General features: G+C 36.6%; 1 protein-coding gene across 1 annotated transcript in view; it reads left to right on the top strand.

The window, feature by feature from the left end:
• Positions 1-17,045, top strand: part of LOC124709134 (sodium channel protein para) — an 878,324-nt gene that overhangs the window by 690,697 nt on the left and 170,582 nt on the right. Inside the window, exons 27-28 of the mRNA XM_047240797.1 lie at positions 2,297-2,419; positions 10,471-10,665. Of these exons, the coding sequence (XP_047096753.1) occupies positions 2,297-2,419; positions 10,471-10,665 (318 nt within the window). The remainder of the gene's footprint in view (positions 1-2,296; positions 2,420-10,470; positions 10,666-17,045) is intronic.

The following is a 17,045-nucleotide window of genomic DNA, read 5'->3' on the forward strand; positions in this document are numbered from 1 at the left end:
GAGCTTTCTTTCACCTTCTTCACCTATATTACATTTTCCTAACACAAGTTCTCTGACAGTCATACATTGACTATAAGTAACAACGTATTTATAATGGTTCCATGTACTATATTTTAATTGTAAAGGCTGTCATACAATATATTTATAACATACAAAATATGTGTACTCTAAATGATTTTAAGCTCCTCTATCTTAAGCAAATGTGACATACTTCTAAGAAGTTTACTATAGAACCTCATCTAAAGATTGGTATACAAATTTAAGAATTAGTCATGTATGGAGCAAATTAGAAACAATGCATGAAGGTAATTAGTTATAAGGAAAATTCAACATAAAGCTTCTGACTTTTGCACAAAACTCACATTTAGGTTACATATTGCAATAGAATCTGGCTTTATACTAATAGAATTTGCGTATCTTAGTGTTTTGCATGATATTTAAAAAAATATTGGAAAATTGATAGATTTAACTACTAGTCACTAAATTAGAAAGGGTCAGTAAAATGATAGGACTAATTGCATGGCATCATTGATCTGCATGATGAAAGATAGCCAAACATACAAGTGTTGAACGAACTGCTGCATCAAAGACACCGTTTACTGCTTCTGTAGGTCTTAATACAATCCTTTCATTTTATCCTCTTAGATTCATGAAACGTGTGATGCCCACACAATACAAACACTTACAACATAAATATTCTTCCACTTTTAAGGTACTGGGTGTTGGTAGGTAAATTTGTTGTATAAGCCATTATAAACAAAAATATTGCTCTCCGATAGGTGTCATTTGCAATTTACAATGCTTTATATTCACTTTTTAATTCAAGACTATAGTGGATAATACTTCCTAACTTATTTTAAGAGAATTCTGAACCTACTGATTCAGGTCATTACCTGTAATTGAATTATTTTCATTTGTCAATCATCATATGATTTAGAACATTTATTCTAACAGAAAACAATCAGTTTTCGACAATATAATGTAACTGGATGGATAAAAAATCTACTCACCAACTGATGGCAGAACACACAGAATATTTGTTCTGTATGTTTTTACAAATGAACTACTGTTGACTGAAGGAAGGTAGTGCAACAATTATTTGTTCCATTCCTTACATCATTTAAAAATAGTTCATGGCAGTACTTCACATTTAAAAAATCAGAATGGTATCTCATTTTTTTATGAATTTGCTTAGTAACTAGTTGTTTGTTGATTTCAATTACCTTACAATTATTGAATAATTAACAACTTTTTTGATTAAATTGTAATTGAAACAAAATAACAGTCCTAGTAAAAGGAAAGTTTGACTTCAAAAATGTAGATACAAGGAATTCAGGGCACACACACAACATATGCACAATGCTACTTTTTCTTATGGCTTTCAGTCTGAAGACAGGTTTTTTGCAGCTTCCCATGCAATACTATGTTGATAAAAAAAAAAAAAAATCTAGAAAACAAAACATGAGACATCATTCCAAGAGAATCTGTATAGGAAATCTAATAAGAACAGAGAGACTCAATATTGCTAATTTTTAATATCAGTGTGTGATCTGATTACTCGGATAACAATGGGAGATCCTTTACATACATCCATTGATTGTTAGCGGATGTCATCCCTACTCTGTCACACAATGTGAAGATGCTATACTAAAATCAATGAATTTTACAAGAATCTTGCACTAATTATTTATGTCGAGGAACTGTAGAGGAAATAAATAATTCAGAGATGCTGACAAGTTTCTTACAGTGTAATTCAGTTTCTTTTATAATGTTTGTGGAGTGATTTTAATTCACTGTGTTTTGTGTATTAAAATTTTACTTGTAAATTTTTGAATATTACACAGAGCTATTGACAATGAAAGCATGATTTACATAGGAAACTAATAGAAAATGCAGTGTTCAGTGACAGAAGACTGTAACAAAGTTACTGAAGTGTTGAAAAGTATTCCATGAATGTTTCATTCATTGCAGAAAAGTATTCTTTAATTAAGATGTTAAACCAGAAACAAAACCATGAAAATACTACCGATTAATTCAGCAATTTTTACTTATCTCTTTCCCCCAAGACTAATGCAGTATCTTGTTTTCTTTCCTACATTCAGTATGTGGTATCTAGAGAATCATATAAATCAACTGAAAACCTTATATTCAGTGTGTCCTGGTATTTCAGTTGCTCTTACAGTCTTCATCACTGATGAACATGGCCCTCCAATTCAGTTTTAATACTTTACAATAACTAATTAAAATGTAGCTTCAACTGCTACTTAAGTTTCTTATGAAACTTGTAATGTTTCAGGTTGTCGTCAATGCTCTTGTGCAAGCTATTCCCAGCATCTTTAATGTGTTATTGGTTTGTTTGATATTCTGGCTCATTTTTGCTATTATGGGAGTACAGCTGTTTGCTGGAAAATACTTCAAGGTTGGTTTAATTTTCAATAGTAACAATACCATGAGTCTGTTTGCCATGACATGTAACTGATAATATAATGTAAATGGACAGATAAAAAAAAAATCTACTCACCAAGCAACAGCAGCAGGGGAAGACACACATGGAAGTATTTAACTTTTATGAGCTTCCCGAGCCAGTGGCTCCTTGTTCTGGTGGAAGAGTTGAAGGGAAAGGAAGAGGGGTGAAGGAAAAGGACTGGAGAGGTTTAGGGAAAGTGGGGCAGTTTGGAAAAGTCACCCAGAACCCTGGATCGGGGAGACTTATCAGACAGAATGAGAAGGAAAGACTGATTGTTGGGGACCTTCCCCTTCAACTCTTCCTCCAGAAGAAGGAGGCACTGGCTCCGAAAGCTTGTAAAAGTTAAATGCTTTTGTGTGTGTGTGTTCCTCTGCCACTGCTTGGTGAGTAGATTTTTTAATCTGTCCATTTACATTAGATTATTAATAATTGTTTATTTTCGATTTTATGTAACTTATCATTTGTGTACAATGTTTATTTAATTTTGTTACTTCATAGCTGTATTTTCCATTAGTGGAACGAGTCATAAATCAGCTAAAATTTGTTTCTATATATTTTTAGTGAAATATGTGTTTGTGGGCTGATTTTGTTGCTACAGTTATTTAAATCTTGTTTTGATTATTCATTAGGGAATGTTCAATTACATCAGTGCATTATTTATTGACTAATATGGTATATAAACTTTTATCATTTGTTTTTTTTTTTAATATTTTATCATTAAAATACGTAAGTGAAAATATTATATGATACATATAAGGTACTCCTCACATCATATTAATTAGTACCATGCTTGAGATTGGATTTTAAATTGCACTAGCCACTTCCATCAGAATTAATACTGAATTTGCCTCTATAACAGAAATAAAAAATAAACAATCTTTGTGTTTCTGTCATAAACAAAGCATTTATTTGAGAGATAGAAAGCAGACTTGAGAAGCAAATGAAACTGGTTCTTATGAATGAAGCTATCACAGCTATACAGTGGATAATTTTTACTGGGAATTAACTACATGCTGCATAGCTAGTTCCTGCCTGCTGAGTTCTGAGGCATTGATATTGCGGAACTGTATCTGAATTGCTCACACTGTCACAATGTCATAGTTATTGTATTGTTTGACCTACTCTGTGACAATTTTTAGTGCATTACCAAATACAGTCTCTTTTTCTGACACCCATTCACCCATGCTGGCATTTTTAAGGATTCTAATATTGGCGTTCTCTGCCATGCACTTTTCTATCATTTGCAGATTGCAAATGTAGGTAGTAAAAACTGAGTTGTAGTTGCAAGCCAGCTTATATATGACACAGCTTGTCTCAAGGACGCACCACTGAAAGTAAGTATCCTGGATACAGTCAATCTCCCTCCTGGATACAGTCAAACTACTCACAATAATTGTTTGTATTTCCAAATCAACAATTCTTTCTATCACTAACTCATCATTAACCTGGATATTTCAACACCTATTTCATGAAGATCAGTTTCCATTATTATTGATGATTTTGCAAACATTCGAAAACATTTTATTCAGAGTCAAAGGGCCTAGCATATTTAGATTAGCCTATTTAGATGTACACCATCCATACCCAGACATTTGTTACTTATAAATTTGTTTGGGTTTATAAATAACATGCCAAGTTTATCACACTGGTCCCTAATTCCATTGTTATCTTATCTATGTTAGAGTCACTCACTGATCTCCTGTGCAAAATACCACTTATTACCAATCTTGAGTTAATATACAAAGATTTGGCAGTATGAATAAAGTTTTGAGATTCACTAATGACTTGGCCTCACTGTTGTGTCAGAGTTTGTCCCAACATGCATGAATATGCCCTTGAAGTTTGATTTCACTTTGCTAGCATTTTTGTTAGTAGCAATGTTTTTTAAATGGTTGTTTAGTTGATCCAGCCTAATGACTGGACATATGTCAACTTTTGAATTTGGCCCTACTTTCAACCATTCTTCTCAGTTTTATTTAGGTGGCCTAATGAAGGATTCTCTTTCTTTTGGTTGCACTCTTAACTCGAAATTTTACTTTTCCATGGAAAATAATTGACATCTATCTTCAAGCATCTGACAGTTCTGCATTTTCAGCATTTCTTTGATGCTTACCTGTGGGTCAAACAGATCTTTGACCATTCATTCTGCCATTCTGAAGTGCAGTACCCACTGTTAGTCCTGTTTGGGATGAATCCCACACACTTGAGCAGTATTCCACAATGGGTCACCTAAGTGTCCTGTAAGTGTTCTCCTTTGTAGCCTGATACCATTTTCCCAGTTTTCTATCAATGAAACAAAGTCTGCCGCCTGCTTTACACATAACTGAGCCTATGTAATCCTTCAGTTTCATATACTTAACAGTCATACAGTCAATAATGATTTCTAGTATTCAACAGCAATATAGCTAGGAAAGTGAGAAGAGAAATATGTGAAAAGTATAATTCCTCTCGTAGGTTTTAATCAAGCCTCCCTTCTAGTTTTCAGAAGCACGCTCACTAAGAACCAGTTACATTAAAACAATAATCAACAATGGATTTAGCCAAGTTTGTGAAAATTGTAATGCGATGAAGACTAAGTAAGTGAAGTGAACATGATATCACAGATCAGACTCATGATAATACTTAGAGTAGTACATGATCCCTCATTTTGTGTGTTCATTATCACCCAAACACCTTACCAGCTGCAGTTGGATCCTATAAGAGGCATAAAGAACAGAGAGAGCTGAATATGTTTCTGGGATCGTCTTTTATGCTGTTTGTATCCAAGTCCAGAGAGCATCAATAGTGCTTACTGGACGACCATGACAAACTTGTTGCCAATCAGTCATATCTCAGACATGTTTGATGGGCAGTCAGTAAAATGACCTTGCATGCCAAACTTTAAAAAAGAACTGCATATTACTTATGAAACATGACCAGCCGTTGTCCTATTGAAATATGACAGACTAAGTTGCCTGAAGCACAACCTGTACTTCACTCTGTAAGGCTTCCCACATATAGTAGTTGCTGTTCAGTAGTAGGATTCTGTATTTAGTGCCATCACAAACCACTGAATTTTATGTTTATCAACAATGTTGCCCAACAGTGTCTCTCAACAAGTAGAGAAGTTCCTTCTGCATAAAATTCTACAGCCAGTTTGTGGAAGCATCAAAGTGTTGGGAACAAAGCCACCTCTTTACGTGTCTGAAGAGATGGAAATCACTTTGAAACAAGTCTGGGCTGTAGGGTGGTTGTTAGAAGAATTGAATTGACACAAGAACTGTAGTGTTTATGAGGCAGAGTTTGGCTGAGTATTTTCATCAAGATACACTACACCAGTAGCTTGTCTTGAATGGCTATTCTCAGTTTTATTAATGTTTCACAGTAGGCACCAATATTGATTGTCCTCTCATGTTCCATATGATTTACAAGTAAGATTCCTGTAGTGCCCAAAACTGCATATACTTTCAGGCTAGTGGAGTTTGGATTACCTTTTTTGGTTTGTTGGATGAGATGGAATGGTGCTACGCCCTTAACTGTATATTTCTCTCCTCATTAGCATATCTCCTCAAAGGTCAGAACTATAAAGGTTCCTAATAGTTTGAAACTGTTTGCTGGACTAGGATTCAAACCAGAACCTTGCCTTTCACAGGCAAATGCTCTACTAACTTAGCTATCCATGCACACTCTGCTGCAGAATGAAAATTCATTCTGGTGACAATTGTGTTTAATAGGCTTTATCCATCTGTATTGTAATGAAGGGGAAAAAACCACAGAAGCAGTCATGCTTTGAAGTTTGTAGTTCTCAGAATGGAATTTGAAGCATTTCTCTCTCAGTAATTTTTTTTTTTCATCAAATTGCAGTGTCAGTGATAATTTCTACAAAAAGGTGGCTAACTGTGAAAAATTAAAATTTTGACTGTTCTATATCACTGTTACATAAAACACAGTTCACAAAGGATGCCACTTCGGTGAATTCCAAGTCGCTAAACTACCCCAGTTATCCAACCGGGCAAGGGGGACCTACAGTTTACTGTGGAATCTGAAATGTGTTGTTTCTGGTGACTCCACCCATAGTTGAGAGATAAAGGGTAGGTTAAAATGAAGACCGAAAAATCCATGGTACAACCAAGATTTGATCCTGTGAACTTGTGGCTTCCTTGCATTCACTTTACTGCTACACTACCAGGTCCAAAATGTAAGTAGATAGTACATGTATAGGTTTCGAAGAGTGAGTTTATGAGTCTCAAAATATGTGACGTGTATGGCATTAACTTTTGATTGCATTGAGTTAGAAGCTAAATTATTTACAGCACCAAGGGACTACTGACTTAGTGCGTGACATAAATTTCAACTTGATACCTATACCCGTTTCTGAGAAACTGAATTACAAATCATAACTAAGTTTGACATTAGCTGTAATTGCATAAACATTAGGAATATGAGTCTCATTGTCAATAATTTTGTGACACTACAAGTTTAGAACCCTGTGATCAAAGAACTTGTGGTACCCTAATTGATGGCCTCCGTGTCATGTGAAACATTCTAAGAAATACGTGTGAAGTTGTCTTACAGTTGTGATCTCATGAAGTGCAAACTTTCATAGCTTTTTTCCAAGTTACGTTCCATTGCTGACTACAGATAAATGGCCATTTCTGTCATTATCAGGAACATGCATCCTGCTACTCATAAACAAATGACATTATTGACACACAACACTTTCACTCATCAAATTCAGACATACAACACAGATTTCACAATTAATGTCACCAGCTGTGAGATTTTGTTGCTGATAAAACCTGTATTATGGTATAGATGCCACATTAGGCAGAAATTTTAGTTTATTGCTCATTTTGAACAGCTACTGTAGGCAAATGAGAAGTAATGTAGTTTTCTTGCTATCATGGCACTAAGCACCCTGACCAGTGAGTCAGTGTAGTGACTGTTCTGTTCTCCCCACTACTTCCCATGCTACATGAAACTGGAGGCTATTTTCTGGCGTGCTCTAAACTTTATAGGACATGCTGGGTTGGAATTGGTTGCAATTGTTACACAGGAAAGTGATTGTGGATTGGGAAATAGAATTAAGGGTTAATTTACAATCAGGACAAGTGGAGGGATTTTTACAGTCTTGGGGTATATGTTCATTGTCTGTCCTGGCTATTGTATTTATGTGACTGGGTAAAAGATTGTTCTCTTCAATGTTGTTAATGGTAAATGAGATGCCTTGGGTAACCATATGTTGAAAATCACATTTTCGTTTCATTACATATGCTGATACTACTTGAAACAAGGACCTAGTTTCACAAAAACTAGAAATCTGTAGCTTTAAAATTCATTTTTCTGTGCACTTTTAATGGTCATTTGATAGTCTTCTGACTTACAGGAAAATAAATTAAGGAGTTGTTTGTATGCATAATCTTTAGCAAGGCTGTTGTGGGCAACAAATACCTGCAATTGCTTGTATCAGTTATTTCAAAGTTCCATTTTATAGATGTAACTGAAATCTAAAAATATGATATTATTAACAATGGTGCATATATTCCTAGTGCTGTAAAATTTTTTCTCTGCAACCAACAGTATTGTTTCTTGGGGATGATCAGCTTTTCAGACCGAAATTTTTATCTACGAATTCCATAGATCCTGTTATGCGTATGACGCTAGGATGTAGAACGACTTGAGTAATATATGTTCACAGACCATGGTATCAACTAGTTTACAAGAGCAGAACTAGACATAAATTACATAAGACTTGCAAAAATAATAATGAACTAAAATAAAGTCATAGAAATAATACATTATGCAAAGTTTATGACCTTGCAAAAGCCTATTTGTCACAGTAAGTATATGGTTACAAATTGGAACAAAAAGAACATAAACAGACAACAGTAAATATAAGTACATACAAAGACTACTTTTCTGTGTTGAAGTATTCATCAAGTGAGTAAAACGTTTTCCTCGATTAAATATGTCTTTAGATTGTTTTTGAATGATCCACTGTTACTACGTAGACTTTTTATATAGCTCGGTAATAAGTTAAATATTTTGACACTGGAGTAATGCACTCCTTTCTGTACCCGAGTTAAACTTTTTAGTTCAAAGTGGAGGTCAGCCTTCTTTCTTGTATTGTGATAATGGAAGCTTTCATTGGTTTCATAGTGGGCAGGATTGTCAATCAAGAAACTCATTAGGGAAAAAATATACTGGCATGTTGTGGAAAGTATTCCAAGTTTTTTAAAGAGCGTACGGCAGGAGGTTCTCGGGGGTACTCTGCACATTATACGTACTACTGCATTTGAACTACACTGAAATGAGGCAGTGAAGATTTCTATGAATGAGACTGTTGTTCTAGAATCATTATTTGAGACATTAAACTCCTTTCTGCTACTGGCTGGCTTTCAGGAGATGGCTGAAGAAAACAGAAAACACTTAGTCTGCTGAAAAATCTATTATACTAGCAACCCACCTTTGCTTCATACAGCTAGCACAAAATGTCTCCCACCAGACAACCTGTGTGACATAGTGATAAGAAATTATACACACATACCTTCCTTGTGAAGATGTCTCAGTATTAGTGAAAATTGTGTCAAAATACTTTCAGTAGTTCCTGAAATTAGCCTTCATGTACAGAGAAAAAATGTGGTGGGATGACTTCAGTTTATAATATGTTCAGAAGAAGAAGATAGTATAGATTCTGGCAGTAATAATTTTGAGTGGCTCAATGACCTGGTACAAGTCTTTTAATGGGATGCCCTTCCGTGACTTTCATGCCTCTAACCTACACCAGTTAGGCAACTGAGGAAACAAGGCCTACACTTTTACATGTAATCTGAATGACATGTTGTTTCTGGTGAATCTTGAAACCATTGAGAGATGAATGCTGAGTTAAAACGCAGACTGAAAAACCCATGCTCCATCTGGGATTCGTATTGTGGCCTTTTGGTTTACAGGCATGTGCTTTAATGCTAGACCATCAGGATTGACATAGATTCAGATCAAGGTTTGTTGCTCTTTGGAGATACAGCAGCCATTTACTTTTCTACTTTTCCTGGCAGATACCACTTCCAGTGTAGCTGACCATTTTGTCATCCCATCATTTCCATGAGATGTCACTCCAGATGCCAATGAAATACAGAATAGATAACAATACATATATTACACACACATCACTACTTAATGGTAATAAATTATATACACAAACTTTCCTGATGAATCATTCTATTAGTGAAAACTGTATTGAAATCCCTATTGTAATTCCTGAGATTAGCCTGAACATACAGACAGAAACTGCAGCAGGAGACTTTAATTTATAATTTAGGTAGTCAGATATAGATACTAATTCAATTTTATTGTAAAATGTTGTTGTGGAAACCAAGTCTATTGTTTTTGCTTGTTATCCTTAATCCAGTAACATTTTTTTAACTCTGTCCATTCAGACACATCTTTTTTTTTAATTTTCACTGATTCAGAAGTGTGTCTCTTTCTTGCATTGAAGAAAATAATTTCTTATATATGATTTTTTGGGGAATACAATTCATGAAATGTGTTTAATATTTGATGAGTCGTGCCAGATATGTCTCAAACATTTATAAGCATTTAACTTTGTGACATTAATTGTAAACATGTATTAAAACCATTATTTTTCAGTAGAATTGCAGAAAGGACTATGTACAAGTATGTCTGGCTTGTGGCCATTGTTTAACTTAAAAAAGGTGTTTATTACATTGTACAGGAGTTCAAATGCATAGGAATGTTGTTGGAAAGGTGATAACATAGGACTGATTTTCCCCTACTGTGTAAAAGTTTGTGTTACTGTTGACCTCAAAGTAACAGGGAGAAACATTAAATTGAAACTGTGCATCCAATATTAGTGGCATCAATTAAGAAAGAAGACTTATAATTATGTAGTTGTAATCCAATGTTTTGTTTGAAATTCTTTTATGCAACTGATAATGTGATGTTTTATATAAATGTTGATGATTTTTTTCTTACTACATAAATCTGATGTATAATATAATTTGCAGTGTCAAGACTCCAACGACACTACATTAAGTCATGAAATTATCCCAGACAAGAACTCTTGTTTGGCAGAAAATTACACTTGGGTGAATTCACCGATGAATTTTGATCATGTTGGAAAAGCCTACTTATGCCTCTTTCAAGTTGCAACATTCAAAGGATGGATACAGATCATGAATGATGCTATAGATTCAAGAGAGGTAATCATTTTACAAGTGTATAAATTAAATTTGCATGTCAATAAAGGTTCTGTCGTTATGTTTGTATTAAAGTGATATACAATGAACATCTCTCCCAGTCAGCATTTCCAGTTGTTTCTAGCTTAGCTGTTAACAGATTCTCATCTTTAGTACCTTCAAATGAATAATGCTTACTGCTTTTTTGAGTAGTTGAAGTGCTGAGTCATTAATAGGCACATAAACAAGACTGAACAATGTTTGCTTTCTTTGGAGTTATTAAGTATACATACATGGACAAGCACCCGAATGGCTACATTGTCTCAGACAATGGGGTAATTCTTCTGGTGAATAAATAGTGCTTATATGGTGGGGGGAGGGTGGGGATGTCAGTGAGAACAATTACAGGTATCTCTAAACAGTCATGCTGCCAGCATTTCAAAGAGCTAAAGATATGAAGTGTTCTTTCCCTCTATAGTAAAGCCTGTCTCCTCTCAATAAAAAAGAAAACAGCCAGAGAATTTAAGTTCTCCACCATGTTATGTAACAAGCAACAGAAATGGCATTGACTTAGACTATACTAGATTAAGTAAGTCCCAAAATAGTCTCAAATATACTGGCTGAAAGCTATGTAATAAACTTCTCCTGGCAATAAGAGATGTACCTTACAACTCCTTTAAGAGGTATGTACAGAATCTAGTAATCAACAGCTGTGTTTATGATGTTCTGTAATAGTGTTGTGTCCAAAACCAAACATTTCATTTTTAATTTAATATATAAATGTAATTTCTAAATTTTAATGTAAAATTTCATTGTTGTTGTTGTTGTTGTTGTTGTTGTGTTGTTGTGGTCTTCAGTCCTGAGACTGGTTTGATGCAGCTCTCCATGCTACTCTATCCTGTGCAAGCTTCTTCATCTCCCTGTACCTACTGCAACCTACATCCTTCTGAATCTGCTTAGTGTATTCATCTCTTGGTCTCCCTCTACGATTTTTACCCTCCACGGTGCCCTCCAATGCTAAATTTGTGATCCCTTGATGCCTCAAAACATGTCCTACCAACCGATCCCTTCTTCTAGTCAAGTTGTGCCACAAACTTCTCTTCTCCCCAATCCTACTCAATACCTCCTCATTAGTTACATGATCTACCCACCTTATCTTCAGCATTCTACTGTAGCACCACATTTCGAAAGCTTCTATTCTCTTCTTGTCCAAACTAGTTATCATCCATGTTTCACTTCCATACATGGCTACACTCCATACAAATACTTTCAGAAACGACTTCCTGACACTTAAATCTATACCCGATGTTAACAAATTTCTCTTCTTGAGAAACGCTTTCCTTGCCATTGCCAGTCTACATTTTATATCCTCTCTACTTCAACCATCATCAGTTATTTTACTCCCTAAATAGCAAAACTCCTTTACTACTTTAAGTGTCTCATTTCCTAATCTAATTCCCTCAGCATCACCCGACTTAATTTGACTACGTTCCATTATCCTCGTTTTGCTTTTGTTGATGTTCATCTTATATCCTCCTTTCAAGACACTGTCCATTCCGTTCAACTGCTCTTCCAAGTCCTTTGCTGTCTCTGACAGAATTACAATGTCATCGGCGAACCTCAAAGTTTTTACTTCTTGTCCATGAATTTTAATACCTACTCCGAATTTTTCTTTTGTTTCCTTTACTGCTTGCTCAATATACAGATTGAATAACATCAAGGAGAGGCTACAACCCTGTCTCACTCCTTTCCCAACCACTGCTTCCCTTTCATGCCCCTGGACTCTTATAACTGCCATCTGGTTTCTGTACAAATTGTAAATAGCCTTTCGCTCCCTGTATTTGACCCCTGCCACCTTCAGAATTTGAAAGAGAGTATTCCAGTTAACATTGTCAAAAGGTTTCTCTAAGTCTACAAATGCTAGAAACGTAGGTTTGCCTATTCTTAATCTTTCTTCTAAGATAAGTCATAAGGTTAGTATTGCCTCACGTGTTCCAACATTTCTACGAAATCCAAACTGATCTTCCCCGAGGTCCTCTTCTACCAGTTTTTCCATTCGTCTGTAAAGAATTCACGTTAGTATTTTGCAGCTGTGACTTATTAAACTGATAGTTCGGTAATTTTCACATCTGTCAACACCTGCTTTCTTTGGGATTGGAATTATTATATTCTTCTTGAAGTCTGAGGGTATTTCGCCTGTCTCATACATCGTGCTCACCAGATGGTAGAGTTTTGTCATGACTGGCTCTCCTGAGGCCATCAGTAGTTCTAATGGAATGTTGTCTACTCCCTGGGCCTTGTTTCGACTCAGGTCTTTCAGTGCTCTGTCAAACTCTTCATGCAGTATCTTATCTCCTATTTTGTCTTCATCTACATCCTCTTCCATTTCCATAATATTGTCCTCAAGTACATCATCCTTGTATAAACCCTCTATATACTCCTTCCACCTTTCTGCCTTCCCTTCTTTGCTTAGAACTGGGTTGCCATCTGAGCTCTTGATATTCATACAAGTGGTTCTCTTCTCTCCAAAGGTCTCTTTAATTTTCCTGTAGGCAGTATCTATCTTACCCCTAGTGAGACAAGCCTCTACATCCTTACATTTGTCCTCTAGCCATCCCTGCTTAGCCATTTTGCACTTCCTGTCGATGTCATTTTTGAGACATTTGTATTCCTTTTTGCCTGCTTCATTTGCTGCATTTTTATATTTTCTCCTTTCATCAATTAAATTCAATATTTCTTCTGTTACCCAAGGATTTCTATTAGCCCTCATCTTTTTACCTACTTGATCGTCTGCTGCCTTCACTACTTCATCCCTCAGAGCTACCCATTCTTCTTCTACTGTATTTCTTTCCCCCATTCCTGTCAATTGTTCCCTTATGCTCTCCCTGAAACTCTCTACAACCTCTGGTTCTTTCAGTTTATCCAGGTCCCATCTCCTTAAATTCCCACCTTTTTGCAGTTTCTTCAGTTTCAATCTGCAGTTCATAACCAATAGATTGTGGTCAGAATCCACATCTGCCCCAGGAAATGTCTTACAATTTAAAACCTGGTTCCTAAATCTCTGTCTTACCATTATATAATCTATCTGATACCTTTTAGTATCTCCAGGATTCTTCCAGGTATACAACCTTCTTTTATGATTCTTGAACCAAGTGTTAGCTATGATTAAGTTATGCTCTGTGCAAAATTCAACAAGGCGGCATCCTCTTTCATTCCTTCCCCCCAATCCATATTCACCTACTATGTTTCCTTCTCTCCCTTTTCCTACTGACGAATTCCAGTCACCCATGACTATTAAATTTTCGTCTCCCTTCACTACCTGAATAATTTCTTTTATCTCGTCATACATTTCATCTATTTCTTCATCATCTGCAGAGCTAGTTGGCATATAAACTTGTACTACTGTAGTAGGCATGGGCTTTGTGTCTATTTTGGCCACAATAATGTGTTCACTATGCTGTTTGTAGTAGCTAACCTGCACTCCTATTTTTTTATTCATTATTAAACCTACTCCTGCATTACCCCTATTTGATTTTGTATTTATAACCCTGTAATCACCTGACCAAAAGTCTTGTTCCTCCTGCCACCGAACTTCACTAATTCCTACTATATCTAACTTTAACCTATCCATTTCCCTTTTTAAATTTTCTAACCTACCTACCCGATTAAGGGATCTGACAGTCCACACTCCGATCCGTAGAATGCCAGTTTTCTTTCTCCTGATAACGACGTCCTCTTGAGTAGTCCCCGCTTGGAAATCCGAATGGGGGACTATTTTATCTCCGGAATATTTTACCCAAGAGGACGCCATCATTATTTAATCATACAGTAAAGCTGCATGTCCTCGGGAAAAATTACGGCTGTAGTTTCCCCTTGCTTTCAGCCGTTCGCAGTACCAGCACAGCAAGGCCATTTTGGTTAATGTTACAAGGCCAGATCAGTCAATCATCCAGACTGTTGCCCCTGCAACTACTGAAAAGGCTGCTGCCCCTCTTCAGGAACCACATGTTTGTCTGGCCTCTCAACAGATACCCCTCCGTTGTGGTTGCACCTACGGTACGGCCATCTGTATCGTTGAGGCACGCAAGCCTCCCCACCAACGGCAAGGTCCTTGGTTCATGGGGGGGGGGGGGGGGGGGGGGAAATTTCATTATTGTATACATATCAATACCCATATTATGTACATGATTAGTGGTTGGTGAATAAATGAAAAGAATGAAGGCAGAGATTCGAAGGGAAGTTTGGTAAAAAGTGGCTGACAGCTGGAGGGGATGATTTCAGGCACAGGTGAGCTCATTTTAGACACAGACAGGAGGGGGGGGGGCTGTACAAATGCATGAGGGGGGGGGGGCTGTACATAATGCACAGTGACGTGGGGCAATGAGTTGAGATGGGGGAGATAGAAGAGAGGAAGAGGAAGGCTGCAGAGAAGAACTTCTCAGAGCAGGATTGGTGAAGTAAGGGTCAGGGCAGGGATGGAACTTATCTAAATTATGCAGATGGGGATTGTCCTTGCAACACATTCTTTGATCCCATAATCTGGCCCAAATCTGTGCTAGCTCTTGCCCCACATCCACAAATGTCCCTTCCCAATGACTCTAAATACACTCACCCTGCATTCATACACTCCTCTCTGTAGTCTCTCTTACCCTCTCTTGGCTAACTTGAGAGCTGTAGCTACTAGAGTGTAACAGACTATTATAAACAGCTATCATGATACAGAGAGTCATAACCTATTATGATAGTGAGCCACTGGTATTTGTTGCGGGAACTCTGAACAGTGCAGGATACTTTCAGAGCATCATGAAGCCTATTATATTGCCCTATGTGCAGCATGAATAAGATTCACTTTTTAAGCAGAGTAATTCCCATGCACACATTTCACACAAACTCCATTGCATTCCACAGGATGTTCATCAATTGCTCTGGTCAGTGGTACTGTCAGAGCTGTCCTCCAATGGTCACTCGGTCCAGTCTATGATACCAGATAAATTTCTTTACCCGCTGCATCAGAACTTTGAGACCTAGTCACATACAAGCAATGTGAGCCTAGGAAACTGGCCATTTATCACATTATTTGTATTTAACACATCTTAAAGCATAATAAAAAGCAAAGTTAAGGCACAATACCGATTATAAAAGAACAAGCTTCGAGCATTAATCTTTATACCACTCTGATTGATAATAGATTTCCTATACATATAGCAAGTGTGCAGCAGCTGAAATCTTACTGTTAAAGGACAGTTCATTTGTAATGGATAGTTTTAATAACTACTTTTTTAAAAATATGTGAGAAAATTGGTGCAAATAGTTCAGAAGAGAAAGCAGAACAGTAGACCAAAGAAGTTATACAGAGAACGTTTAGTGAAATTAAAATTTAGTCCCACATCTCCACCTGAAATACAAATGATCATGAAGACTCTAAAAAGTAAATGATGATACAGGGTCGATATCATCTCCAGTAAGACACAAATAAACTTTGGCCGTATAACACATGACATTCGTAGTACCTTATGAAGTGCATAGTTAATTCAGAGCGTTTTACCAGCCGGATCAAGATATGTCATTGTGAGGCCTCACCATAAGAATAGTGACTCCATTGATGACAATAACTAACACCCAGTGTCACTCCTTACACCATATTCTAAAATATTTGAGAAGGTAATATTCTCCAGGTTGTCACCCACTTGTGTAGTGATACGATATTTGGCAGATGGCAGATTGGATTTCAAAAATACCACTGTACTAAATCAGATACTTGTACGTTTACTGTGCACATTGCAGAATGTCACCAAGAAATTTATTTGGAATACATAGTTCTGCACATACCCCATTCAGTCCTTAGTTAATAATCACAATGCAGAAAATTATGCTAATCTTTTTGCATAACACAGTGAGGCATACTGCACCATCTGCATGGGGAAAAATTACAGTGGAAGTCCCTCAGGGTCTGACCATTTTCCAACCACTGTTCCTGTTTTATGATAATGATCTACCACTTTATTTGAATCAATTAGCAGATTTAGTACTGTTTGCAAATGAAATCAGGATTATGACAGGTTCTGTAAATCAGGGAATATCAGAGAATTTCAAACACATCAGGGAAATATCTGGGAAATTTGAAGAAAAAACACTGGAAAAAATCTCTTCTTTGTCTCAGTGGATGAAATGGTTTGTTTACTGAAGTGTCACGCATCGTTGCTGGCTGGGTGCAGCAGAGTACGTTCCGCACTTCCCTATTTTCTCATTACTACTTATTGCTTCTGCCCTTCCTACCATTTCCCTCAGCTTACAGTCAGTGCTGCCACCACTTCTTGCCACTGGCCTCGAAGAGAGGCAGGGAGGCGTGAGGAGTGGTTTGTTTGGATCTGATTCTCAGAGACTGTAGAGGCTGGAGACGACTG

The sequence above is a fragment of the Schistocerca piceifrons genome, chromosome 7 (genome assembly GCF_021461385.2).
Source record: "Schistocerca piceifrons isolate TAMUIC-IGC-003096 chromosome 7, iqSchPice1.1, whole genome shotgun sequence".
NCBI lineage: Eukaryota > Metazoa > Arthropoda > Insecta > Orthoptera > Acrididae > Schistocerca > Schistocerca piceifrons.